The 27,169-nt window shown below is 34.7% G+C and overlaps 6 protein-coding genes and 1 non-coding gene across 9 annotated transcripts; 3 read left to right on the top strand and 4 right to left on the bottom strand.

The window, feature by feature from the left end:
* The first annotated feature begins 4,110 nt into the window (after nucleotides 1-4,110).
* LOC133683716 (protein PAM71-homolog, chloroplastic-like) lies at nucleotides 4,111-9,642 on the top strand. 2 transcript variants are annotated; one of them, XM_062106794.1, is made up of 10 exons: nucleotides 4,111-4,324; nucleotides 5,136-5,295; nucleotides 5,965-6,148; nucleotides 7,529-7,576; nucleotides 7,948-8,044; nucleotides 8,153-8,316; nucleotides 8,512-8,577; nucleotides 8,887-8,963; nucleotides 9,059-9,163; nucleotides 9,255-9,642. In XM_062106794.1, exons 1-9 carry the CDS (start codon nucleotides 4,195-4,197, stop codon nucleotides 9,123-9,125), a joined length of 993 nt encoding a protein of 330 aa, XP_061962778.1. In that variant the 5' UTR covers nucleotides 4,111-4,194; the 3' UTR covers nucleotides 9,126-9,163; nucleotides 9,255-9,642. The 2 variants fall into 2 exon arrangements, with proteins under 2 accessions (XP_061962778.1, XP_061962777.1); XM_062106793.1 differs by having other exon boundaries at nucleotides 4,116-4,324; nucleotides 8,913-8,963.
* An 833-nt stretch (nucleotides 9,643-10,475) lies between these two features.
* LOC133680855 (uncharacterized) lies at nucleotides 10,476-11,552 on the top strand. Of its 2 annotated transcripts, none has more exons than XM_062103868.1 (4): nucleotides 10,476-10,937; nucleotides 11,019-11,076; nucleotides 11,169-11,290; nucleotides 11,381-11,552. In XM_062103868.1, exons 1-4 carry the CDS (start codon nucleotides 10,638-10,640, stop codon nucleotides 11,441-11,443), a joined length of 543 nt encoding a protein of 180 aa, XP_061959852.1. In that variant the 5' UTR covers nucleotides 10,476-10,637; the 3' UTR covers nucleotides 11,444-11,552. The 2 variants fall into 2 exon arrangements, with proteins under 2 accessions (XP_061959852.1, XP_061959853.1); XM_062103869.1 differs by having other exon boundaries at nucleotides 10,479-10,937; nucleotides 11,040-11,076.
* A 661-nt stretch (nucleotides 11,553-12,213) lies between these two features.
* Nucleotides 12,214-15,782, bottom strand: LOC133680854 (beta-glucuronosyltransferase GlcAT14A). The gene is made up of 4 exons (XM_062103866.1): nucleotides 15,151-15,782; nucleotides 14,936-15,011; nucleotides 14,718-14,833; nucleotides 12,214-12,907 (listed from the first exon to the last, which is right to left on the bottom strand). Exons 1-4 carry the CDS (start codon nucleotides 15,722-15,724, stop codon nucleotides 12,390-12,392), a joined length of 1,284 nt encoding a protein of 427 aa, XP_061959850.1. The 5' UTR covers nucleotides 15,725-15,782; the 3' UTR covers nucleotides 12,214-12,389.
* A 1,901-nt stretch (nucleotides 15,783-17,683) lies between these two features.
* On the top strand, nucleotides 17,684-18,754 carry LOC133682348 (hydroxyethylthiazole kinase-like; the record flags this gene model as incomplete). The annotated part of the gene is made up of 2 exons (XM_062105653.1): nucleotides 17,684-17,830; nucleotides 18,025-18,754. Coding segments are annotated over 2 exons (537 nt in total), but the record flags the coding sequence as incomplete, so codon positions are not given.
* A 288-nt stretch (nucleotides 18,755-19,042) lies between these two features.
* LOC133698740 (dirigent protein 16-like) lies at nucleotides 19,043-20,058 on the bottom strand. The gene has a single exon (XM_062121777.1). The coding sequence runs from the start codon at nucleotides 19,966-19,968 to the stop codon at nucleotides 19,225-19,227; it is 744 nt and encodes a 247-aa protein (XP_061977761.1). The 5' UTR covers nucleotides 19,969-20,058; the 3' UTR covers nucleotides 19,043-19,224.
* Nucleotides 20,059-21,637: 1,579 nt separating this feature from the next.
* LOC133698730 (dirigent protein 18-like) lies at nucleotides 21,638-22,576 on the bottom strand. The gene has a single exon (XM_062121767.1). The coding sequence runs from the start codon at nucleotides 22,513-22,515 to the stop codon at nucleotides 21,757-21,759; it is 759 nt and encodes a 252-aa protein (XP_061977751.1). The 5' UTR covers nucleotides 22,516-22,576; the 3' UTR covers nucleotides 21,638-21,756.
* A 1,296-nt stretch (nucleotides 22,577-23,872) lies between these two features.
* On the bottom strand, nucleotides 23,873-23,944 carry TRNAT-UGU (transfer RNA threonine (anticodon UGU)). Its single transcript has one exon. It is a non-coding gene; the product is annotated as a tRNA-Thr (tRNA).
* Between the last annotated feature and the right edge of the window lie 3,225 nt (nucleotides 23,945-27,169).

Here is a 27,169-nt window from a genome sequence, read left to right as displayed (position 1 = left end):
GGGGACTTTTTTTTTTTTTTTTCTCGTGTGTGTGTTTATTTCTTCTTTTTACATTTCTTAATCATTTGGGTTGATTTTGTAACGACTAGTGGGTTTGGTTTGGTAGGGTAAGGTATTCATTGTTTTTTTATTTTTCAATAAATATATTAAAAAAATATTTTTTAAAAAATATTAAAATAATACTTTATTAGATTAATTTTTAATATTAACCTATAAAAAAATTCAAAAAACAAAAAGTATTATTTGAAACTAAGAAACAAATTTCAAAAAAATTTAAAAACATGGCTAAACAGAATCACATTTAAGATCTAAATAAATCTTCTATGCCCATTTTTATAAATAAAAAATCCTTTGAAAAAGTTATCACACTCCTTAAAATAAAAAATAAAAAGCAACTAAACGATTGATTCCGTAAAATGATTTGAAATTAGATTAAAAACAATAAATTAGCAGGTTAAGTTAAAAATTCAGGGTGACCTACTAATCCAATTCACCTAATTATACTCTGATTAAAATTCAACCTTTTGATATATATTTTTTTTATCAAGACAGCAGAGTTTTAGTGTGTGTACGCGCGCGCGGGTGTTTGTGTGAGGTTGACTCTAAAATGTGTTTGTTTGTGAAGTAATTTTTGTGATTATGATTTTAAAAAGATAAGTGTAAAAAAATATAGTTAGACGTGGTTAGTTAGATTTAGATGTTTGTTTAGTAAAAATTATGATTGAGATTTATATACACCAAAAAACATGTATAAAATATTTGGTTGTGATTGCTTTTTAAAAAATACTTTTTACTTGGAAATGCATAAAATAATTATTTTTTATTTTTTTTTGATATCAGCGCATCAAAATAATCTGAAGATATAAAAATATAATAATTTGAAGTAAAGAAAACAATAAAAAAATTCCAAATTTTAAAAAAAAATGATTTTGAAATACAAAAACAAATAAAATTTTACGAAACTCGGTTAAAAAAACAAGTAAAAACTGTTTTACAAAAACTACGTTTCAAACTTAATTTTTTAATAGGTTTCGACAAATATGAAACGCAGTTTAATATATTATTAAATACCTAACTGTATTTTTTACACTGTAAATACAAAAGCTAAGGCTAAATAAACACATCCTTATCATGTAAGATATCGATGAAGTAATTTTTACATAAAATAACGCATTTCTATTTACCTCGTATAAAAACAAAAGTATGTACAAAAAAAAGGAAACATGCACGTTCAAGGTGATAAGCATTGGCATTGGAAAATAAAAATAAATATAAATTTAAGAATCATGAAATTTATCAACAACCAACTGTCCTTTACAATTTATATTCCCTACGCGTCTAGCTGTGCAGTAAAGGTGTCGTTATTACATATTCAATGTAACTGGCAAGGGAGTTTGCTCCTTACACTATCATTTAAGACTTTGTTCTTAACAAAGTTTGCTAATAAAATAATTTTCAAGAATATATAATTATATCTTAATCAAAGAATATTTTAGTTTTGATATAAAACTATATTCCTAAAAAACACATTAAATTTTAATGCTTTCCAGATTAGCTTTCAATACGGGCATAAACGTAAATAAGGTAAAAAGAAAGTGCGTTAGAGTAAGAAAAGATGCTTTTTGATAGTTAAAATGATACGTCCCTGTTTGGATTGCGTCCAGGATAAAGGTCAAATTTTATTTTTTTTAATATTTTTAATTTATTCTGATATAATAATTTTAAAAATAATTTAAAAAAATAAAAAAATATATTATTTTAATAAAAAACACTTTAGAAAAAAAAACACTAAAAAAAAAGATGGGGGGCCGCTTACGCAACGGGCAGGCGTAAAAGGGGACGGTCATTACAATGCGTGAAATGCATGCCTTCCAATAAGGTCCGCCACCCACGTCACTGGACCAATTACATACTGACACGTAGAGACATGGAAAATGAAAAATCCCCCAGCTTTTGACCTCCCAGACACCGCACGTAGCGGCGATGATCTTGTGATCCCTCGACCAGGCACCTGCTCTGTACTAGGTACTGCAGTTGAATGGGTTTAGTGATGTACTTAGAAAGAAGTTTACAAATAAAAAAAAATTAAAATTAATTTTTTTAATAGTAAAGTAGAAGTTGTTTTTAAATTTTTTTACTTCAAAATATATTAAAATACTATTTTTTATTTTATAAAAATTATTTTTAATATTGAGACATTTTAAAAATAAAAAATAATTTAAATTAAAAAAATACAGTTAAACTGTAATGACACAAGTACAAATGGTATGATTCTGAGCCCTTTGATTTGTTTTTGTGGGACCCTTTTGCATGTGCATAGAAGGGGTCCACCCATTGCGCGTTACCCATTTGGGATGATGACAGGTGGGTAAGGAGATGGGGGTTGTCGTGCTCTTTCTTTCATGAACGCGAGAGTCACGTGCTATTAATGAGAATCACTGAAAAGCTAGAACATAAAAATGATATTTGTAAATGCAATGGAGATTTTTTTTAATAAAATATTATTTTGTTTTGAAATGTATTAAATTAATATTATTTTTTATATTAATATATTAAAAAATTTAAAAATTCTACAAATTTTAATTTAAAATAAAAAAACCTAATTCTTATGAAAAACATGTTAAATATCAATTCTAAACGCTCTAGAGATTCAATGAATTGCCTCTGTTTTCGTTTTTCAGAAGACTTGGACTCATTTCTCTGGTGCTGCACGGATGTAATTACCAAATGTTAACTTTAATATTTGAAACTAAACCCATCTTATTAGTTATATAACCTTTATCGGAAATTGCATTTCAAACCATTTTTTTTTATAAAAAAATATTTAAGATTGTTTTTATATTTTTAAAATTATTTTGATGTGTTGATATAAAAAAATTTAAAAATATATTATTTTAATATATTTTGATACAAAATATACTTTAAAAGCAGTTATTATAATATTTTCAAACTCTCCCTGATGTGTCCTAGCCAAAGAAGACAATTGAGGGTTTTTTTTATTAATACCTAAATTAAAATTCAAAATAATTACTCAACCAATATGAGGATATAAATTTCATACCTGAACATAACTTGATTGGGTTTTAAGTATCCATCGAAGAACTATAATTAAGAGTTGAATTCAACTCAAACCCTGAATATTATAATTAATTAATACATATTTACCAAAATTTTCGCTTTTATTTTTTTTTTAAAATCCTACAAGACTTGGGCACTTTTAAATTTGATTAAAGAGGGCTTATCACGTTGAAATAAAGGGAAAAGGAATATTAAGAAAAATTCCGTTTGTATCAAAGTGCTTTAGGTCTCCGGTGGCCTGCCTGCCCACACAACTACTGGCATATAGCCCAATGGACTCGGCCACCTTATAACTTTCAAGAGATCCATGATGACTGGGGCCCAAGTACCATGGTCCTCAATTTATGTCCTCCTCATGTCCCGCGGGCTTCCTCCTGTATTCAAAGTCATTCTTGACGCAACTAATGTTAAAAATATTTTGATATACTAATGTTAAAAATAAATTTTAAAAAATAAAAAAATATTTTAATATATTTAAAAAAAACATTTTAAAAAATAATCTGTAATATTAAATAAGAATTTAGTCAATCAATTCTCAAATTTTCTTTTTTCTTGAATGCATCTAATTGAAATGAAGATATGTTTTAAGACCACGGTTCTAGGAAAAAAAAAATAAATCTCAATTAGAATATGAATTATTCAAAAATACCCTCAAATGGTGAAAAAATCCCTATTGTACCCAACATAATTCAAATTTATTAATGTATGAATTAGTAATAAATCTAACATAATCAAAATTAAAGTAGAGCCCACATCGAAATTTATCAAGACCAATGGGCTTTCCTCAATCGAGCTAGAACTTGAAAAGACTGGACCACTAGGCCTATTCCATTCAGAGTTCAGACTCTTTAGCCGAAATAAATAAAGCCTGGATATCCAACGTCGTCGTTTTGTGATAAAATTTATCATTTTATCTTATTAGACACGTGGCATACAGTACAACGTCCACCCTGTAAAAACACAGAAACAAAAATTCAGCTGAAAGTTTTTACCGTTACACTGATTACAGCGGTAGAAGGAATGAAGAAGCTTCGCATATATAAACCAATCTCCATCGAAGACTAGAGGAGCTAATATGAGTCTGTGAAATTTTTTTTTGAAGAAAAGGTGTAAAAGATGCAGGGACTGACCCTTTCAAAAACACCACTAACTTCAAGTGGTAGCAGCACCAAACCTCCATTACTGCCTTTGGTGGATTCATTACCATGTTTTGCTGGCATTTCTAGAAAACCCATTTCAACTTCGTGTAAGCTTTTCTGTTTATTCATTTCCGTATCCCTTCGTGCTTAAAAAATTGAATCTTTGTTAAGAGGAAATGATAAATCTACTTACTTGACTGGTAGTTTCTGTTCTTTTTCAAATGTGTGTTACCAATTAAGTGTTATAAAGTGGAATTTTGGCTTACTTGCTGCGCTAAATAGTTTAGCTGGTATACCTAGGAGAATGGATACACAGTGAATTTTAGTGGAGCTTAATTAGGTTAAGAAACAAAAATAGCTTAGATTGTGCAAAGCTTTTATCTTAGGATGAGGTAGAGGATAAGAACTTAGCTTGGGGATACTGGGTTTATTCTGTTGTTTTTATTGTCTTGTTTTTTGGATGTTTGCTGGGATTAAAGGGTGGGTGTATGAATAAATGCTGGAACATAAAGGGTGTGGAGTTGCAATTGAATGGCTCCATCAATCATGAATATTTGATGGTTTTGTTCATCTGAATGAATGATAAAATGTAAAGATTCCAACTAGCTAGACCCTATTGTAACATGAATGTGCTTCAATGTTCATGTTTTGTCTCCTGTGCATTGTGTGCTATTAAGTAAAACTCTCCAACTCATACGGTCAGGCTGAAATAATATCGAGGTATAATTGTGGAGGCTATTGAGTGCCCCCTTTGGGTTTTAAAGTAGTTCATGGAGAAGCATTCTTCGTTGATGCTTGTACCACTAAAAATTGCCATGCATCTTGTTAATATATTTTTATTTCTTTTGTATGTATTTACATCATTTCTATTGTCAGTTATTTTGGTGTTGAGTTAGTGGGTAACATGTTCTTTAATAGTAAGACGCAGAGAGATCTCAAAGTTGAATTCCAGATCCGGCACATTCAGAGCACAAGCATCCAATGTTGGTATAGGATCTGGGGGCTATGAAGGCAAGGAGGAACTAGACAACCAGAAAAGTTTTGTCAATGGTCCACCTGGTGATAACTTACCTGAAATGTAAGTGATATGAAGAAATACTGATTCTTATAAAGCTACAATCTGGTAAACATTTGTGTTGTTTAAGCCATTATGATGCACTATAAATTTCTCTTCTGGAGATATCCAGTTTTTATGGCACTGCCAACTTCATATAGACATCTATGATGAGTGATTTTGTATTTAGCAACATTTGCATGCACAAATGGAAGGAGAATCCTTGAGTGTTTCTATTACATAGTTACTCTTTAAAGTGGAGCCGGCAACCGTTTTCAGTTGAAGAAGTTATCTAAATCTGATTTATGAAGATTTTCTGTTGGTACTGTATGATTCAAACCCCTCTTTCCCACCTCTAGGAAGCTAAAGTGGTCATTCACTGTCAGAAATATGAAGAAAAGATGTCCACACCTCCTCTGTTATTCTTTATGCAAATCACATGCTGTTGACATCAATAAGAAAAAAATCTTCTGGGAATATACCTACTTGCAATTTTGCTAGTCATTAGATTTCAAACCCAAACTCTTTTTTTTTGGTTCAACAACACTCATCAGTCAACCGGCTGTTTCTGAATTTGTTTAACATTGATGATCTTAAAAATCTAGTCAGTGCATCTGAAGTCTAAATTGCCAGAGGCCTAGGATGGACATATTTTAAGTAAGACGTCACTCATAATTCTTTCATGATTTGCAGTGTAAAAGCACCCAGCAAAATTCCTTATCCTCTATCTATAGCTATTGTGCTACTTGGATGTACTTTGGTATTTTCACTTATTGCTTTCGTGAGAGGTGGGCCTTCATCAATTTTAGCAGCAATCGCCAAGTCAGGATTGACTGCTGCATTCACATTAATATTTGTTTCTGAAATAGGGGACAAGGTAACCAGTTTACAGTTAAAACTTTTCTCTTCAAGTGCCAACTAATTCTATGTCCGTGAGACTTTTTTTGATATATGTTTTCTAATTTACTCTGTTCAGTTCATCATCTCCTTTACTTTATTGAAGTTCTGCACACAATGGCTAGATGGCTTGACTTTTTCAAAGTATTCATTTTACCTTTTCTCTTGGTAGAGGTTTGTCAAAAAAGCTTTTTTCTTATTCAAATCTTGCCCTAAGGGAAAAATGTAGAGGACTTGGGGAGTACAAAATCTTCCCAGGGAAATGAAACATGAAGTATGACCTAAAGCATGCAATCCAATTGCTCAAATTTCTTGTGAATTAAAGCAAAATATCAAGCTATTTATTAACATACTAAGGGCTTAAGGATACTTCTGGCATGCTTTAACTGTTGCTCTTTTCAAGTTGATTACAATTGCTTTGTCTTACATGATTTTTGCTGACCAAATAACCACTACTATCTCCAGATTTCTCTTCCATTATCTGCTCGTTCAACATTGTAGGGGAACTTCTTACTACTGTTTACATTCATTCAAGAAAATGGCAGAAATCTTATGAACTTCTATACAAAATTAAAGCGAACAAACTTTTGGAGCCTCCCAAAATGGTTAGGTATAAAAAAATATAGACAGAGGAAATAATTTTTTATCACATCAATTTTCCAAATTGAAGAGCAAAGGAAAGCCAACTGTAATTTGGTTGCAACCATAGGTAAATGAGAACAAATGATAAAAAAAGTGTACACTCTGGATGTTTTTCAGCAGTCAGTGGCAACCTTTAAAGTGTAACAAATATGTGCTACAAATGCCTTTGAATTGTCAAAAAATTAAATAAGTAATTGATGTTTAACTTTGCACATTTCCATGCTTGTGGCACCCCAAGCTCTAATGCCCTTTTGCTTGATCTGCATTCCAGCAGCCAGGCCTGATAACTGCCAATCTGCTATTCATTATGACCTCATTAGCTCCGGCTGGTGAGATAGATTCATTGGATTTGATCTTGTAGTCTTCATGAGTAATGAATACGACAGAAATATCCAGTTTGTTTTTCTGTTTACAGGTTCACATTAACAAATGAATGGTGGAAATCTTATTCTATGAAGAACCTTTTGTTTTTCTAATTTAATTGAAGGCATGATTCAAACATAAGCAGAATGGTGATCAGGAGTGGTACAGACTGATGAGTTAGATTCTTTTAGCTGATGTGTGAAAATAGAGACAGTCCAGGTCCAACTGGGATATGTTTTACTTATTTGAGGATTTTGTTTCCTACAATGTGAACCCATTTGCTTGCTGAAGTTGACTAATTATCTGCACTTCCAAATTTCTGGAGCCTAAAATTAACTCTCTCATGTATTGACAGACATTTTTTATTGCTGCACTCTTGGCCATGCAATATGAGAAAGGATTGGTACGTTTCTCCTGAACTTTCAACCCCTATTAATTCAGGATTGCTTATGTTATGTTCTGGTTCAATTTTCTTAAATGTGGGTCATAAATGTGATAGTTTTATTCCATGGGGGTGAATAAAAATCTGAAAACCCTTAGAAGCTTGCAGCTTACTCCCACAAAGAATTTGAAAAATGAGAAACTAACAAGTGGGAACTTATTGGCATTGTCATTCATTTATAATCAGCAAATAGAAGTAGTCATTTTCAAGTTAAGATTGCTGGTCGTTCATTGCAGATATGTATTATAGTATTTAGATATGATGATCCCATATCAGTTAATGCTTTCTTTGGTGACTAAATTTTTCTTTTAATCTCTCAAATCATTGACCAGGTTCTTCTGGGATCAATGGGTGCTCTTTCACTTATGACAATCTTGTCAGTGGTAATTGGACGAATATTTAATTCAGTGCCTGCTCAGTTCCAAACAAGTAAGCTATTTTCTTGGTAACTGTCCACTTAGCTGACTTGCTTGTGTTCTTTATTAATGACTTTAGTGAAACAGAAACATGTGTCTTATCTTGTTAGCCCATGAACAGCCCTGCCAATTGGAGAATATGCAGCAGTAACTCTTCTCATGTTCTTTGGGCTAAAATCAATAAAAGATGCGTGGGATCTTCCATCAAAGGACGCTAAGACTGGTGACAAAAGTTGTCCTGAACTTGATGAATATGCTGAAGCTGAGGAGCTTGTGAAAGAAAAGGTAATCTTGTAACTCAGAAGCCTGAGCTTTTGGGGAATATATTCAGTTCATTCATTCAGAGTGAGTTGCAAAAGGCACAGGCATGGTTATTCTTGTTTGATGATTTTGGGAGATTTTGCTTTGTGTTCTTGGAATTTGTTTCATATGGTGTTTCCCTAAAATTCATCGCAGCAGATACTTTCTTAATGACTACAGGTCTCAAAACCGCTCACCAATCCATTTGAGATTGTGTGGAAGTCATTCAGCCTTGTCTTCTTTGCTGTAAGCATCCATACTTTTATCTTCTTTTTTCAAGTTTAATAGTAAGAATTTCTTTTTCCTAATGGCATTTTGGTCTCACTAAAAGGGCCCTTGATAGGGAGAATTTAAACGTGGTCCTCTGTATGGTTTTTGCATGAAATGTTAGCTCTCGAAACTCCAATTGCACCTCGCTATTGTTATTAAAATTGCAGCATAAACATTTGGATACAGTCGAAGATTTTCATTTTCATGCTGTCATATCTTATTGGCAACTTCACTGTGAGACAGTGAATGTTAGAAGGCATTATTTAATGAACCGAAAGTTTCCAGCTTCACCAAATTGTAATTGCTTCTAGGAATGGGGAGATCGCTCAATGCTTGCAACAATTGCTCTTGGTGCTGCGCAGGTGTGATTTCATGAACCGTTGACCATATGATATAGCTATTCTCTTCATAGCTGAGAATCAATCACAGCATTGCTTCCCCTTTTCCCTTTCTGCAGTCTCCATGGGGTGTGGCAACTGGAGCCATTGCTGGGCACCTGGTTGCAACATCCATTGCCATTCTAGGCGGAGCCTTTCTTGCAAACTACATTTCAGAAAAGCTGGTGAGAGCCGCCACCATGTATAATGGGTTATTATAAAACATCTCAACTCATATTCTGTATTCTATGCAACTCACCCTGCCTTTTCAACCAGGTTGGCTACTTGGGTGGAGTGCTGTTTCTTGTTTTTGCTGTTGCCACTTTTTTTGGCTTCTTCTAATGAGTTGGGAATCAAGAGAAATAGTTTTCGGGCAGCCATAATGGAGCACAGTTGCCTGCGGATGTTGGACAGCATTAGTTATTAGAAAAAAGATAGTTAATGAAGAAGAGCAAATTATGTGCCATGCAGCTCCATGAGATAGTCATATCCATACCAAGACCCCATCCTAGGTCAGGTGCAAGTTATGTTGTGCGATAATTGAGACATTTGGAAGACAATTATATTAGAGAATTCAGTTGAGACTTGGAAATTCTGTATATTTTTTTCAGGATGCAGAGTTACATCCTTTGTTATGAGTAAGAAATTGACACTTCCACCATTATTTTTGTGACTCAAATTTACATGAAACGAGTGGTATGCTCTGTTTTGCTGTTTGGTCATCACAAGCTAGGCCCTCGATCCAAAGGCGCACACTAGAAAAGTACCAGGACCTCATTATTGTTCTCTATCCCAGCAGATTATGGCAAAACTATGTTCAGTGGATTCAGGGATAAATGATAAAGCTGGAATTGAAGAGGGTGTTGTGGAACGCCCGTTTAGAAATGCGGGTGAACTTGTTTTTTAAAAATATTTTATTTTAAAATTAATTTTTAAAAAATAAAAAATATTATTTTAATATATTTCTAAATAAAAATACTTTAAACCACCATCCTAACTCCAAACATTTAAAAACAAATTTGAATAGTTAGTTTTTAAATTTTTTGTACAACCGATAATTTAAATAATTATTCAGAATATAATTTGAGTAATTCTGGTAATATGGTAATTTTTTTTTGACAATGTGATATTTTATTAATTTGTTATCTTTTTATTTATAAATCTTAAAACTACTGTACTTGTAATTTTTTTTATCTAATTAGTAAAAACTTTTCGTTGGGTCTAATTTTGGATAATATTTAATTATAAATTTTTTAATATTGTAGGTAAAAAATATTAATGAGGTAAAATAATTCAAATGAAAGAAAAAAAAAAACTCCAAATTGAATAAAGGAAAAATCGAGTAATTCGAAATGAAAATTTTTCATATTCACCTTAAATGAGGAAATAACTTAAAATGAAGTTTATATTGAACGGTTCATATTGCTCTAAAAATGATCTAAAAATAATAATAATTATCGTTATATATTATAATAATGAAAAAAAAAGCATCTAAAGGAATTTTAACCAAAGCATCGTAGAAGCCACCCAAATGTGTGCGAGTGGTCGGGAAATGTCCACAACAGCGAAGCTATCCAAATCCATTTTATCACAACTCTCTTCGATCAAGATTACATCCCGCAACAAGATCAAGCAAGGTTGAAACACAGGCAAATTAAGATGTCAACAGAGGTGATGTTTCTTCGCAGTCACTGTTACCACGTACCAGAAAGAACATCACCGCTCCTCTCTCCTTGCACTTACAGTGTCTATGCCAATATCAGATCAGACCACCCAGTAAGACTAATGAGGAGAAGGCTGGCAGCACCTAAACTGTTAATGCTGCCACGAGTACAGAGACCAAATAGAAAATCATCACCATTAACAACAATAACAGCTGCTGCTGCAGGTGTGCCAGTGCCTCCACTTGATTTGACTGAAGAGAATGTTAAACAGGTGTTGGTTGATGCTCGAGCCGAGGCAAGTATAGTGATCTTTCTGGGATCAGACTTTCTTTGTTTTTCTCTTGTCTGTATGAGTTTGGCTAGTTTAAAATAGCAGGATGCGTGTCTGTTTTTGCAGCTTGGACAGATTTTTGACACTTCAGTGGGCATAACAGGTGACTCCTAAGGTACACATGGGCTTGATTTCTCTACTGATATACTCTCTCTGTAATGTGGTTTAAGGATGTAAAATTGAACATGTAACCAGGACAAGTTGAGCTTGCGGAATTGGATGGACCGTTTGTGGTGATCAGTCTCAAAGGTAGGTTTTGGCACGAACGTTCCATGGTTCTTGCTAGAATTGGCAACTACTTGAAGCAGAGAATCCCTGTAAGTTTATTTATAGCAATTGAGAAATAATAATAAAGAAATGATACGGTACTCGTTCGGTCATGCCTTCTGATGATCTCTTGTTTCCAGGAAATTTTGGAGGTAGAGATTGAAGATGAGAAACAGCTGGATGACAGCCCAGAAAATTTTTAAGGTGGTCGGTTCTAGTAGGTTGTAATAATCTGCTTTGTAGCTCTCCGTTCTGTGGCATTGTATTGGATTTCAGTGATTTCTTCGGGTGAAATTTAAAAAATTAACGAAAGAGTTGCGCTACTATTATGAATAGTGTAGCTACAGTGCTGAAAACGGCATCTTTTCCTTTTATATATATATATATATATATATATATATATATATATATATATATATATAAAAAAAAATCATAAGTGATTTCTTAAAATTTGAATTTGTTTGGTTTTTGGTGTTTGAGGTATGTATGACATGATCTCCAAGAACACGGATATTCTTATAAAAATGAAGAAACGAAATGATTTTTCGTTGGTTGGTAGCCTCATCAAAAAATTCTTCCTGGAAGGTTGCTACATTTTACTCTGCAGATTCCTCAATTAAAAAGGGCAATGGAAGTCTCTACAGGAAGTAACACACCTGGTGTTGCACAAGCAGTCCACCATCATTAACTAGAGTCATCATCTCCAAGGCAATTTAAATGAGCAACGAAAAGCAAGCACACTTAGGAGCATCAGCTTACGATCAATTAGCTGAGTCTATGCAGAGCATCTCCATGAACAAGCCTCTGTCACGACCAGTCCTTGAAATAGTGTCACTATTGGACTTGGTTCTCGTAGAAGTATCTTCCACTAGAGCAATGTAAATATCATCAACAGCTACGTATTTTTGCTAACATTGGGGTCAACTCCAACACCTGATGAATTGTAATTTCACTCTTTAACATATATCAGCTAAGAGAACCACAAAAAAAGTAATCATTTCTCAAAAAATCATCAGATTGAATTACACTTTTTTTACAAGATTTTAACATGGCAAAGGTTGGTCTCTCATTTTGTCACCCTCCTCTTTTTTCTATATTACTCCCTTTTACTTGGTGTTCTATTTGTTTCCATGTGAATGAGGGTTGAGGTCATTCAACTATACATTGACGAGAGTGAAATTCACCATTTGACAGCAATCTAACAATTAGTTTTTCAAGTCTTGCTGCCCCAGTGCCAGGCCTCAGAATATCAGCATCACCCCAAGCTGAGCATGTTATATTTCCAGGCTCACCACCCAAGCACCAACCACCAGGCACCACTTCACCAGGATTTCGTCCCAAAACATCTTGGTCAATGCGATCGAGTACAGGATCATCTAACTTGAATTGAGTGGCAAAGGCTGCTCCACTCTGAATCATTGCATCAAATTCACTAGAATTAAGTGTGCGGGGCACCTTCTTAGAAGGCTTCTCAAAGGCTACATATTGCAAGTTATGGTTTATGACAGTCCTATTGAACTGACGAGAATTGCATATGACTGTTGGCAAATAATTGATTAGGGATGAAGGTGTATTTGATAAATACATCATTAGGATCCTCGGAAGGTTGTCCACACCCAAGATGCAGTGCTCTATCAAATTACGACTTACAAAGGAAAATGAAGTTCCTGCAGGGAAAATAAACGCTTAAGTTGATGGGAAAAAAAAAAATTGTTTGTCCAACAAGCAAAAGACTTTCAAATTAAAGGGAGAATTATTTCATGGTCATTTGGCCCCGCCCAAGCTCATGCTAGGATATAATGCTTTTGTAAAAGAGAGCAGTAAATAAACTTCATAGCAAGAAGCATGACTTGAGGAAGATCACTAAGCTCCATAAAGAGAAAAATTTGACCATGTCCAAACTATTGAATTTTACAATTATATGGGGTTCCAAAATTAATATTTTGAGCTACGACTTTCTCTTTGCTCTTTTATACTACCTTCCTTTTCATTTCTTATCCCTTTCCACTCCCTTCTTTTCAAAAACATACAAGCAATTATTGGGTTCATCTGCACAAAAAAACCCAATCTCCAAGCTAGTTCCTGGAGATTTTAGACAGTTCTTTTTTTTTTATGATCCTATTGATTCTCTTACTCGACAAAAAAGTTTTATTGACACGCCTTCTATCCACAAAATAATCAGTTTAAATCTCCAAACTGGTTAAACTTAAGACTGCCAATTCACTCAAAACTCTTGATAGTTGAACTAATCCTCTTGCAAAACTCTTCATATAAATGACACATCAAACTAATTCCCCATTGGCATCAACTGAGGAATCAACAATGTTAGGGAGAAACTAAAAAGATCTTGTAGTTTTTATTCCATCTTCAGATATTGCAAATTCACCTAGCAACTAGCATTTTGGTTATTATTAACCAAAGTTTTCCCATCTAATAAGAGTAGACAGAATCCATCAAACTTAGAGTATCCACTAGGTCGATGGAAAATTGTAGGTTTTCTATACTACACCACAACAGGTGAGTTAGCAATGAGGAAATTGGAGTCATCACTGGTTTGCTAGTCAGAAAAGTATAACTAGAAATCAATGGTTGAGAATCTTTGATAAGTTTTCAACCAATTTCAATTGGGGAAGTATTTGTTTCACAAAACAAATTTGGTGGAATACAACATAAATGAATCTCAGTAATCAATTGTGAGGCCCTGAAATCAATGGTTGAGAATCCTTGATAAGAGTATCATATCAAAGTATTCAGTGCGCTATTCCAGTTTTCAATAAGGAGCATGATGATCTGAGCTTGACTAGGTTCTACTACCACTAAAATATTAAAGTAATCAAGTTGATGGCTCTCTGTATAACTCTCCATCAAAGAACAGAGACAAGAGGATTATTCTTCCCTTAATCAGGATTCTACAAAGTTAAATTCTCTCTAAGTCTAACCACATCAAACAGCGAGATGAGACTGTGCTTCTTTTTCCCTGAAAGAATCCTATAACCTTACACCTCCAGGCTAATGCTAAAACTGAACTTCTAGTCACAACTTATCTAGTCCATTTCACACATCACGGCACACAATATTTGATTGGGATATGGAGGAGTTATCCTGAGAATTTATAAGAGTGCAGCTTACATTGCCTGACCATGCTACTGAGCAATAAAACTTTCTCAATGACAAAAATGGGCAAGGAAAAACTGGAGAACAACGAAGTATAATCAATAACTTCCTTGGAATATTATGCAAAACCATCAAATTTTCATAATCTAACTCATCTGGTTAACTACAAATTTTGCTTCTAATCTGCTATTCCGCACTAATTCAAGCTATACCATGCTTGTTCCCAGTTCAAACTAGTTCATAGGCATTCAGTAAGCATGCTACACTGAAATATCTCTTCTTTGTCCATGACAAACAGCATATGTATTAGCTCAGTGCAAAACGCATCTAAAAGAACAATCAAAACAATAGAAGAAAACACACCTGTAAAAAGCCTGAAAGAATTAGGCAAATCTCGCTTTTGAGTAGCATAAAACATCTCAGATTTCTCCGACAAGTAAAGCCCCGGATCAACAATTATTGGCTTCAATTGTCTAGACCTGCAAAACCACCACATGCAACTTATAAATCCTTAACAAAACCAACCACATTAACATGACACCAAAAACAGCCAGTATGTCTTAAAAGTCAGTTTCACATACTCTCTCCAGCCAATGTAACTCGAGTGATTGACAAAGTTGAGATCTTTAGGCAAATATGATAAAATGTGAAGAAGATCTACAAAACCCACAAAAACAAAGACAAGAACTTTAATTTCAAAACCAACAAAAGCCCACATCATATAATCCAAGAACAAAACTAAAAATAATTGAAAAAAGAAAACACAAATGCCACCAAAAAAGTTTAAAACGTTTACCATCTGGAGTAACAAGTGGATAATCAGCAGCACCAAGATTAACAAACCAATCCCATTTCTTTGGCAACCTCAACAATATAGCAGCGCCATGAAGTGTGGCTGAAATGGTAGAAGACCCTTTTGGGTAAGCAAAATTAGCCTTCCCGATCACATTCACATTCTGTGCAGCTTTAAAAATAGGCACTGATTGGACACTAAGAGCTAATTGATCACGATCGGTTTGTGGAGCAGAGAGGTCCAGGTGGAGCAAGTATTGGTTTTTCGGGTGGTAAGTGGCATATAAAAGTCTAAGGACCCGATCCAAATCACCCTTGGACCCGGATATCAAGTAGGCGATGGAGGGTGGGGTTGGATCAGAAGGGATTTTTGTGAAAGTGGGTTGGCGGTTTGGGAAGAGATACGGGTCGGGCCGGCCATGGGTGGATAAGGAGGAGGTGTTGAAGGAGTAAGAGGAGAGGGTGAAGATGAAGAGGAGGGAGAAAAAGGAGGTGGTTAGGATGATGAAGAGTGTGGTTTTGGTGTTGTCATTTGTGGAGGAGGAGGGCGGTGGTGGTGGTTGTTGTGGGATTTGCATTTTCTTGGAAATGGAAGGGCTTTCTTTCGTCCGTGAATCTGTTCGATTTATATGGTATTTTTTTTTTTATGGTATTTTTATATTTGAAGGAAGTGAAGTGGGCCTGTGTTGTGCGTCCGGGGTTTCGGTTCCTGGGAAACAGGAAGAGCTTGTTTGATTATTGCACGCAATTTCAGTTTATAAATAGCTTAGTTTTATTAAGGTTTTATAAGGTTAAATCTTCAAGAAATCCCCATTTGAATTGAATAGCCTCGTTGCTGGCATTCTATTTAGTTACCTTTTGGGGTTTATTTAAAAGTTTTGGTGATAAAAATATATCTAAATAATTATTTCTTCCCTACTTTTGGCTCTCTGTTTCTTTATATCTTTAAATAAATCATAGAAAATAACCAGTAAAATATCACTGTGAAATTCCTAACTTAAGATAATAGTTTTTAGACTTGACTCGGTTCAAAACTTAAATTTTAGGTTTTGACCGGGCTATCCAGGTTATTTTTTTTTTAAATCAAAACAATATCATTAAAAGTGAATAGGTTACAACAAGGTTTTTAATTGGGTTAACCCGCAAGGTTTCACCGAGTTTTTTCTTCTTCTATTTTTTCTTCAATCTAGCCCGGTTTCAGTCTCGGGTTGGCCGGGTCCTGAATCGACCCACCAGCCCTAACCTTGTTTTAAAACTATGCTTAAAATGTTTATTAAGAAACATTTTATTAATAGAACTACTTAACTTTAATCCTTTTTTGGGGAGGCTCCAACTTGTTTTTGGTTATAATCGATCTGAGTTCAGAAAGATTTGCTTCCTCTTCTAACTCACCACGCTTGTACCAATCTTAAAACTTGAAATACATTACTAGAAAAAAACTGGAATCATCAGCAAAAATTTAAAAGGTATAGTGTTTTCATTGTATATACATGTGAAAACATTGTTAATTATGATAGTAATTTTTTGTTTTTTTTTTTTTGCTATTCAAAATTTTTTTACTCTTGTTATTTAAGTTTTTTTCTTTGATTTTGTTATTTTGCTTTAAAAAAATAAGGGTGAGTTGATTTTTAATTTTATAAAAAAATATATTTATAAAAAATTGAAAATAAAAGGACTAAGATGAAATGTGAGGGGAAATTGTATTTTTTTTTTACATGGTATTGTTCATTCAGTGCCTTCTGAGAAAAAAAAATACCTCAAGATTTTTTTTTGTTTTTATTTTAATTATTTTAGTTCTAAAATTATATATTATAGTCTGAATTTTTATTTATTTTTAAGTTTCTAGTTTAAGAGAGAAAAGAAAATGTTATCGGATGTTCACATTCCAATAATAAAAGAACTTGTTTTTTATGTTAATAAATTTAATTTGATGAAAAGAATTTTATTAAGATGTTTTTACTATTTATCCCGATGTAAAAAAATAGGTTTAAATTTAGAAATAATTTTTTTGTCTAACTTTGTATTTTTGGATCTATTTAGAAATGTTTTGAATTGAAAAATTGATTTATTTATATTCTAATCATATTTTTTAGGTACTTTAGATGGAAATGAATTTTTAGAATTCTCAACTCAAATCTTGATTTTCTAGTCATGATGATCGAAAACTTGACCTCTTTTTTTTTTATCTTTTTAATTTTGATTTTTTTTGAAGTTTTAACTAACACCTTTTTTATATATATTTTTTTTACTTTGCACTATTTTTTTATATTTAAATTAATGACCTCTCTCTATTATATTTAAATTGTTTAGTTTATTTGTTTTAAATAGCAGCTATATTTTTATAATATTTAAAGAAATTATTGTAATTTATTTTTAAATATTTTATTTTATATATGATATAAATAATTTGTATTTGCATTTTCTATTTATAAAAATAAAAATTATTTTTTTCTAGTAAGAAAATATAACTTGTAAGATAAAAAAATAAAAATGTGTAAATTAAAAGAAAATATCGGGAGTATATGCTCATAATATAACCCTGGGTTCTTGACCCTGTTGCTGCTGGAGCTTCTGGTTTCCGGTTAAAGGCTTGTTTGGAGCTTGTGGGTTTGAGGCCTAGTGTTATTAGAGGAAATGGGTCCGAGATTATTGCTCTTTCAAAGGCTTCTGTTGGAGCCACTAAGGTATTGGATTTTTCCTTACACGTGAATTTATAAAATATCAATTCAGCACCATTGTGAAAATTGCAAAACTAGAATTACCATGCTTGAAATTGTTTTTATTGGATTATTACAACATGGGAGTCCTAGTTTTTCTTTCAATTCCTTTTGGGGGTTTTATGTTCGTTTCAGCTTCATGATTGAGTTTCATTTTCAAGGGTGTAGATAGCTCTCATGAGTCAATGGATGCAATGGAAGCAGCAAAGACCTTGGCTCAATCAAGTGGTGCCATAATCGCAGTATCAGGGGCTGTTGATATCATTACATATGGCCACCAAGTTGTTGGTACTCATAATGGAGTTCCCATGATGCAAAAGATCACAGCAACAGGATGTGCTGTCACTGCCCTCATTGCTGCATTTGTTGCTGTCGATCCGTTGCATGCTTTAGAAGCAACAGCTTCAGCATTGTCCATATTTGGTATTGCTGGAGAGATGGGAATGGACATGGCCAACGGTCCAGCTTCACTGCGAATGCACTTTATCGATTCCCTGTATAATCTTGATCAAGCTTCTGTATCTTCTCGTTTAAAGATTACCAGCCTGTGAATTGTGATGGCGCTGGAGGAGCTCTATATATGAAGATGGTATGTCGGATTTTGAGCTTTTTATAGTGATCATAGAGAATTGATCGATCTTTACTACTTTAGCCACAATACATCTTTTGTATCAGGCAATAATCTGACCACTTATTCACAGTTTTCTAGAAAAAATGAGCTTCTGCATCTTGTGTAGATTCTAAAATGTTGGCTGGGACTGTTTGTCCGCTTCCCCTCCCTTTGGGGGAGAGGGATGCTAATTTTCTGTTTAAAACTTATACTGCGACGATCCTAATCTCTGGTTTGCTGCAATTGCTCATAAAGGAATTATTAAATTATTGAGAAAATAAGCTGATTTGATACTTCTTAGTGTGAAATCTGGCATATTACCATTACTTTTTCCTGAGGCACTCAGTCAGTAAAGAAAGTTCATGAATTCCCTTTTTATTTTTGTTGTCGCAAACATAAGCTTGGTCTTTCAGAAAAGCCTGGACTTTGTAGAGTTTTTCTTTAGATTTATACCCCCAGCTAACAGGTCGGATTCAGATGTCTCTATTGAACACAGATAAAAGTGTCATTTTAATGGTTTATGTTCTTGTTTTGCAATTTGTATAGCTTTTTTGGTGATATACAGATGCTGAAGTAGAAAATCTTTTATATTCGCAGGGAAAATCAATCAAGATTTTTTTCCATATTCACACCATTTCAGTTGCAACATCTGATACATCTGGCAGTATGAGAGCCCGTTAACCAAGAGAAACCACAAACCATGAACACATTAATTTCACACAACAAACCAGCATTTAATCCAATTGTATTTTTAGTATTTCAAATGGACAGTGATCCTTAGTAATGTCTGTGCACCATCGGTGCCTACTTGACCTGATGGGATAAGTCCTCGGATTTCAGCAAATCCGATAGCATTCTTAAACTTGCCTGTTCCCCCGGTCACTGACAAACGTGACATTGTGCTACCAATCTTGTATATTCCATAAAAATTCAGGGCATCACCAAATTCTCCCCCTTCGAACATGGCTGTAAATGCCATCATCTGTGTGGTCCCATCTGCAGAACTAGCCACATAAACTCCTTGAGCTTTTCCCAGTTGCTGCGACCCTAACTCAGGGCTGTTGGTCAAAATGTCATCAATGACAGTGATTGTTCCAAAGCCTAGCCCCAATCCGTCTGGTCCAAGTTGGGTTTGGATCTGACCATTTGGATTCTGACTTGCAAAAGTTGTACCAGACAAGCCAGTTCCTAGTGGAATGCCATTGAGACCATTAACAGTTGGAAGGGCACCATTGGCATTGGGGATGGCCACTCCGTTTGGAGGATTGAATCCTAATGGCCTTGCAAAGGGTACTTGACCACTATATATATTCCCTAGCAAGCCAGTGATTGGCCGTGCCGTAGGGTTACTGCCCCCTAGAATGTCATGCATGTACAACTCAAGAGCAGGTTCTTCTCCAGCCGGTGCTGGGTTGATGGCAGCCACACATGTTACTGTGTGTAGGGTAGCAATTAGCACTACGATGAAAAAACATGGAGAAGATAGCTTGAACATCTTGTGATTTTTTGTAGTTAATGTTCGTGGGAGTCTTAACAGATTTTGTAGATGAAATAATCTTGAAGGAGTTTGCAACTGATTTGTAGTTAAAGCTCTTTAAATAGAAGGATATGAGCAGACTGAGATGGAGTGGTTGCGAGGCTTCAGAGATGTTGAAGTTGTTGGAGTGTGTTAGTTATAGCCATATGGGAAGTTCAAGTCATTCTGTTTTAGGTATATCTTCATTTTCTTTATTAGTATAGCTAATACGCAGTAATGGAGTCTGATGTACAATAGGTTCTTCAACATCATGTTCCACTAACAAAATTTATTTGATCACATTACACCCATTCGAAATCGTTAATCTTTTGCCCTCAACTGATTTAGTTTTAGGTAGATACTGGTGGTAAATGATTGGTGTTATGCGAGTTTGTTCTTACTCTGAACTCTCTCTTCCAGGGCCCCCATTACAGGGAAACCATATTAGCAAGCCTTTTCATGCTAGTTGGACCATTTTTATGCCAAAGATGAAAATTTCTGCTGCCCAGAGTGCGGATAACAGGATAATATGTTAGTGCTTGTTTATACTGTTTGTAGCTCTTTTGGACTTCATTTCAAGTGAACCTGTATAACGCTTTGTACATTCTTTTCTGCATTGATCAAAATGTTTTGCAGATTATTTACTTACCAAATCCTGTCTCTTGGAAAGGTCGACAGTAAATTTGCTAACAATCACTCTGACAAATTCCATGCTTATGTTCGATTGTAAAATAGAATCTTCCCTCAACCTTTGATCCGCATCGAAAACTCTATGAGCCATTGTCAGTTATTCTCTAACGTATCTGCATATTATTCATTAAAAAAAAATCTGCATAAGATACAATCTTTGGAATCATGATCAGGTGCTCAATACCTTTTTAGAGTTTTTGTGTCATGCTTCATGGTTACATGGTGGAGTTGGTGCAAAGAGGAGATAGTTGTTCAGTTGAAGCCTCCTAAGGTTAGATCTGGAGTGGGTGATTGTTGAGAAATTTTCTCGAAGTATGAGAAAAAATATTCTTATTTTAGCTTTGTTATTATAGCTAACATTCCACGTATGTGCTGTAATATGTTCTTTCTTTTAAAGCTCCTTTTCCTCCTGTGGCAATGTTGGAGAGGGATGAAAGGTTCTAGTCCATCAACAAGCAGAAAGACATGTCTCACCGGCTTGTACAATATTAACAGGAACATTGAAGTAAGAGCTGATGAACCTCAGGATACTTGAATGACATGTACAATTTTAACCACCGTGTTGGAATGAAAGCCGATGAACTTTAAAATTCTTATGGCAGAGGTTCTTTATTAGTTGGATTGTTTTATGAATATTATTTTTAGCTTTTCTTTTCCTTTAAAATTCTTCTGGCATAAGTTCTTTATTAGTTGGATGTTACATGAATATTATTTTCCAGCTATTATTTCCCCTCTGGCTTGAAATATATATCCTTGTATCAAACACAGAACCTTGCATCTGTTGTTGAGGACAATATGTTTACCTCAGTAGGATATCCATCGAAGTCGTTGTTGGTTTATTGCTACACATAACTGGGGAGGGACTTCTTATGAATACGTGAAAACTGTCCTCTATATGCCATCAAATCCCTAGAGCACGCTTGCAAAGATTTTTCAAATAGAATTGCAAAAAGAAATATTGATGGAAATACATAAAATGTCTTTGACTTGATAAATTTTGACAGAAAATCATGACGCCTTGCTCACAAACACTTTAAGACAAACAACTCGAACATGTTCTTCAAATTTCACAAATTCTTAGTAGCTTAGATGGACTGTGAACCTTAGCAATGTCTCAGCACCATCTATGAAATGTTGACCAGAAGGTATAAGCGATCGGACCTCTGCAAAACCCCTAGCATTCTTGAATTTACCAGTGCCACCGGTAACTGACAGACGTGACATGGTGCTTCCGATCTTGTACGTGCCATAAAAGTTGATGCTATCACCGTACTCACCTCCTTCAAACATAGCTGTAAATGCCATCATCTGAGTGCTCCCGTCTGCTGAACTTGCCACATATACACCTTGAGCTTTGCCTACAGACTGTGATCCCAGTTCCGGACTAGAGGTTAGTATATCATCTATAACAGTTATCGTTCCAAAGCCAAGTCCTAACCCATCAGGTCCTAATTGGGTTTGAGGATTGCCATTGAGGTTCTGACCATTTGGTTGTCCTGCAAAAGTAGTGCCAGCTAAACCAGTTCCTAGTGGGATACCGTTTATGCCATTTACAGTCGGAATGACGCCATTGGCATTTGGGATGGCTACACCGTTTGGCGGGACAAACCCTATTGGCCTTGCGAAGGGCACTTGGCCACTGTATATGTTACCCAGCAAGCCGGTTATTGGCCTTGCTGTTGGGTTGCTGCCACCGAGAATGTCATGCATATATAAGTCAAGGATTGGTTCTTCTCCGGTTGCTGCTACAGGGTCAACCGCAGCGCAGATTGCTGCTTGATGTGCTAAAGCAATTAGCAATGCCAGTAGAATGGAAGCTGATGGTTCCTTGAACATCTCAATGTGCGTGTATAGGAATATACTGGAAGTCTAGGATATTGAGGATGAAGATTTTGGATGCATGTGCACTCCATGCTCTGTATATAAAGATAGACTGAATGGAGTTGTTATGAGACCAGGGAGGTGAACTGGTGAAGTTGTTGGAGAAATGGTCTTTCAAGAATATTTCCTTTCGATGCAAAATAAAAATGGCGGACAGGGAGTCGTTGAAAAGTACTATGATTTTGAGGTCCACTGGAGATCACAGGACCAGAACCTCACCAGACTGTGATGTATTCCATAACCACTATGACTCGAGCAATTAGCCAAGAACTTTGTGGATTAGATTGATAAATAAAAACAGTCTAAGAAGCTGTTTAAACAAATAGTTTGACTTAAAACAATTCAAATTTTTATTTGATTATTGAATTGGATTCAAATTTTACAATTGAATCTCTACAAAAAATTGAACTTTTATTGAGCTTTCTTTCACGTTCCAAATTCATTCGCTACATTCTTGCTAAATTCCACTTTAAATCCTCAAAAATTACCTTTGAAGTTTTTACCTATATTTTAGATTTTTTTTCCTTGTTAATTTCAGATTTTTACTTTTTTTTCAATTGATTGTTTTCTAGTTATTTATTGAATATTTTTGGTATTTAAATCTATCTTTTTAGTGTTTAAGAGATTTTTTTGACAACTTTAATTGTATTTTATCTCATCTAAAGATTTGTCCATGTGTTAAATTCAAATCCAACTAGTCGAATTGATAATATAATTTGATGGTCAAACTCCCAATCAAGTGACAAATTAGCTACGTCTCCTTCAGTTTAATCTCTTAAGTTGTTTGACCACCAAATTATAGATCACTTTGCTAAAAACAATTAAAAAATTGGTGATGTGATCGGGTAGTATTTTTTTTAAAAAAATAATTTTTTAATTGCATGAAACGCATAAAAGGAGAGAATTGAGTTTAAGCCGATTTCTGCACTATTTATTTATTTTAGCATTTCAAAAATATTTTTAAAAAAATTAAATTTTTTTAATGTTTGTAAACCATTTTGATGTGTTGATATTAAAAATAATTTTTAAAAAATAACAAATATATTATTTTAATTTATTTTTAAATAAAAAATACTTTAAAAAAACAATCATATATTTCCTCTCCATCATTGAGCGTTCGTTTTTTATGGGTAAGGTTTCGGTTCGCCCTTCATTGTTCTTTGTGAGCTTGGTTTTGGTGCTCATCAGAAACCAACTCTTTATCGGCTCTTCATGGTCTTGCCTAAAAACATGCGGCTGCTCGATCCTTGTGATCATGCTTTCTAGTTTTTATAATTTCAGAAAACAAAAACACTGAATCTATCAAGATGAATGCCCCCACGCAGGATCGAACTACGGACCTTCAGTTTACAAGACTGACGCTCTACCACTGAGCTATAGGGGCTGTTCATGACCCGAGTTTCCTCCATGAAATATTACGCAAGTAGTTGTTCTTTTTGGCTACACTAATCTGACATCTCAAAAGTGAAAGCAAATATGGAAAAGCTTTTGATATTTCTATTTTTATACGGAAGTGTATACTTTTCTGTCGGTTAAAAAAAGGATTCATCACAGCAACTTAACTACGGAAATAGTCTGGCATTGATGTCACTTTTGTAGGAAACAACATTGACAATCTTTAAATCAAACCACATACGAAGGAGCAAAGGAGGCAGAGGTGGATCTGAATGAACAAACCTACTGTTTCTGCAATTAAGCTAAGCTATGGGGATATGATTGCATGTGACAACCCAGATGTATGTAATCGGATTGTTCTTTTTCTACCAATGACGTAGTACTTGTTCTAAGAAGCTTTATGTGGCATGAAATTTGAGTTTTAATGGTGAACTATTTCCATGAATTCTGCCCGAGTACTTGTTACACGGACTGTTTGCATTATGCATCTGTACAACCCAAACATATAATTTGAGACTCTTTATAGTATACAGAAAATAAACCCATGTATCAATTTTCTGGGATTAGCTGCTCATTTCAGGGTTTTCTTTCATTGAACTATTACCATGATTTTTTTTCAAGTCGAACGTAGCTTCTGATTTGTTAAATGGCAGGAAGATCCAGAATATCATGGACCACATTGGTTCGATATGTGAGTGTATCCCGTGTGGCCATTGAAAAAAAACACAACGTAATGAGTAAACAGATAAGGAGACAATTCACCTAAGTCAGTATTCTGATTTTGTTTTGGCAAAGGCATTTATATGCCTGTGGTCAGGCAAGGAGCGAACTCCCCTGGCTATCATATAACTCTTCGTTTGTGAGGAGTTCTAAAATTTGTTTTTATTCTAAAGAAGTTAACTTGAGGAACTCTTCAATCGTAATCATGCCAAGCTCCCTTCTAAATTTTAAAATTGCATCACGCCCGAACTTTTTTCAGTAAGAAATCGAGTTGGTGGTATATAATTAGACATCCTGGCACTTTTTTCATGGATGAAATAATATTTTCTGGCACTTAGCGGATTGATTGTTGATTGGGATAATTAGAGCACCTTGATAAACAAAAGAAAGGGGAGATCAATAACGTTTCTAATTAAGCTTTCTGTACGCATGAGGGAGCCTGAAAACATGCAAGGATGGAGCTATAAAGAATCAATGACTGGGACTGGGATTTCTGATGCAGCCCGTTGTCAGTTTTATGCTGACCATTAGTAAACATAAAATTAAAGTTACGGTGCGTTGTCTTTGTGTTTCACCTTTTCTATTTAGATTAGAATTTTTAATTTAATTAGAATTTTATTAGTTAGTAATCCTAATACTAGATGGATTCAATTAGTTAAGTAACTTTTAAATAGAAATTCTTTTTTATAAAGGATTGTACGTCTATAACTAATATAAATAACACTGTCTAGTTTATTTTTGTTTGAAAATCATATTATTATTCAGACTTTCATAAAATATCATATATTTTCTCGTTAGATATGAATGCAAGAGTATTGTTTCATCTGTATAGAAAGCTCGGAGAATATCTTTCTTGCAGTTTGCCATCCTTTATCAAGATGTTATTTTCCAATCGCTGCAAAGACGATATTGGATTTGGTCAACCGGGAGTTCTAGAAGATGATAGGGTTATCATCGATGCCGTTCCTGATAAACTACCATGGCTACTCCTCCCCCACGACACGCAGTGTGAGTCCTTGAAGTTTTATGACCTATCGAGAAATAAGATTCATGAACGCAATTTGCCAGAGGTATTGCTAGGAGGGGTGTCTGTTGAAGTATCCAAGGGTTGGTTGGCTATTGCCAAGGAAGGGCAATATATTCGCGATACAAAGTACTCGAGTTATCTCTCTTTTAAACCAATTCCTGACACAGAAATCTACCTTTTCAATCCACTTTCAGGAGCCATTCACCAACTTCCGTCCCTATCAACTTTAGTTCCATATTACTATTCGTTTGTCACCAATTGTATTTTCAATATGGGAGGATTCAATGTCGCTGAGTTTATTCGTAGGGTTGAACTATCCTCTGCAGACCCTTCAAAATCCATCATTGCCTTGAGATTTAACGAGTTTGAAGCGAACAACTGTGGGAATTTGGCGCTGTGTAGACTTGGGGACAAGTGTTGGAGCATCTTTCCCCGTGAAACTAATCGCGACATAGAGTTCCGTGATATCTTGTTTTACAATGGAGATTTGTGCGTCTTATCACAAAAAATCGAACATGTTGAGACGCACATCTTTAAGTTGGCAGAGGATGATGAGGTGAGAATAAAGTTCATTCCAGTTTCGAATGCTGGTCGTAATCCGTTCATAGAGGTTGAACGTTTGAGACATGATATCGCCACCATCAAACATGTTTTCTATGAGCCGTATTTAGTCGAATCAGTCAATGGTGAACTATTGATAATTCTTGCACATAACGTTTGTTATGTTTATCATGATGAAGACGAGCTGGAGGAGGAACGTTTGGATGAAGATGAGGACGACTATGAAGAGGAACGTTTCGGTGAAGATGATGACGATCTTGAAAGTTTCTATGATGAAGAGGATGACATAGAAGAGGGTGATTTTGAGCGTTTCTATTGTAAAGTAGACAGCTTCAGTGTATACGAGGTGGGTCCTAACGCAGGCATGATCTTGCGTAGTGTGCAGAGCTTAAGTGACCAATTGATCTTTTTGACATCTGGTGGCCGGTCAGTTTCAGTTCCAGCAGAGAATTTGCCTTGCGGAATCCAAAGAAATTGCGTTTTCTTTCTAGAGAACGATAATTACTTCTCAGAAGTGTCTAGCGATGATCAGAAAAGAGAGGAAGTGTTACTTCGTCGTGTGTCTCGTGAATCAGGAATGTGCTACCTGGAGAGCGGGAGAGTTGAGAGATTATTTCCTAGTTTCAATCGTCTGCTAAAGTGCAAGGTGGGCTGGTTCACACCATCTCCTTGACTATCCGAAAGAAGGCAACGTACAGGTTTTTAATTATAAGAGCTAGTTGCAATCCCAGATAAAAACATTATATATTATGCATATTCAAATTTTAGACTTCACTGGTTCATTTATCTGTGATGCTGCAAGTTTGTGCATGAACATGTTCTTACACAACATGCCAGTTTGTTTTCAGAATTATTAAGAACGATAAATGTTTATTTTACATAAATATTATTAGACTCGTACGTATA

This window comes from Populus nigra, chromosome 1 (assembly GCF_951802175.1).
Source record: "Populus nigra chromosome 1, ddPopNigr1.1, whole genome shotgun sequence".
NCBI lineage: Eukaryota > Viridiplantae > Streptophyta > Magnoliopsida > Malpighiales > Salicaceae > Populus > Populus nigra.
Note: the sequence above shows the minus strand (reverse complement) of the source record. Positions and strands in the feature narration are given on the sequence as shown.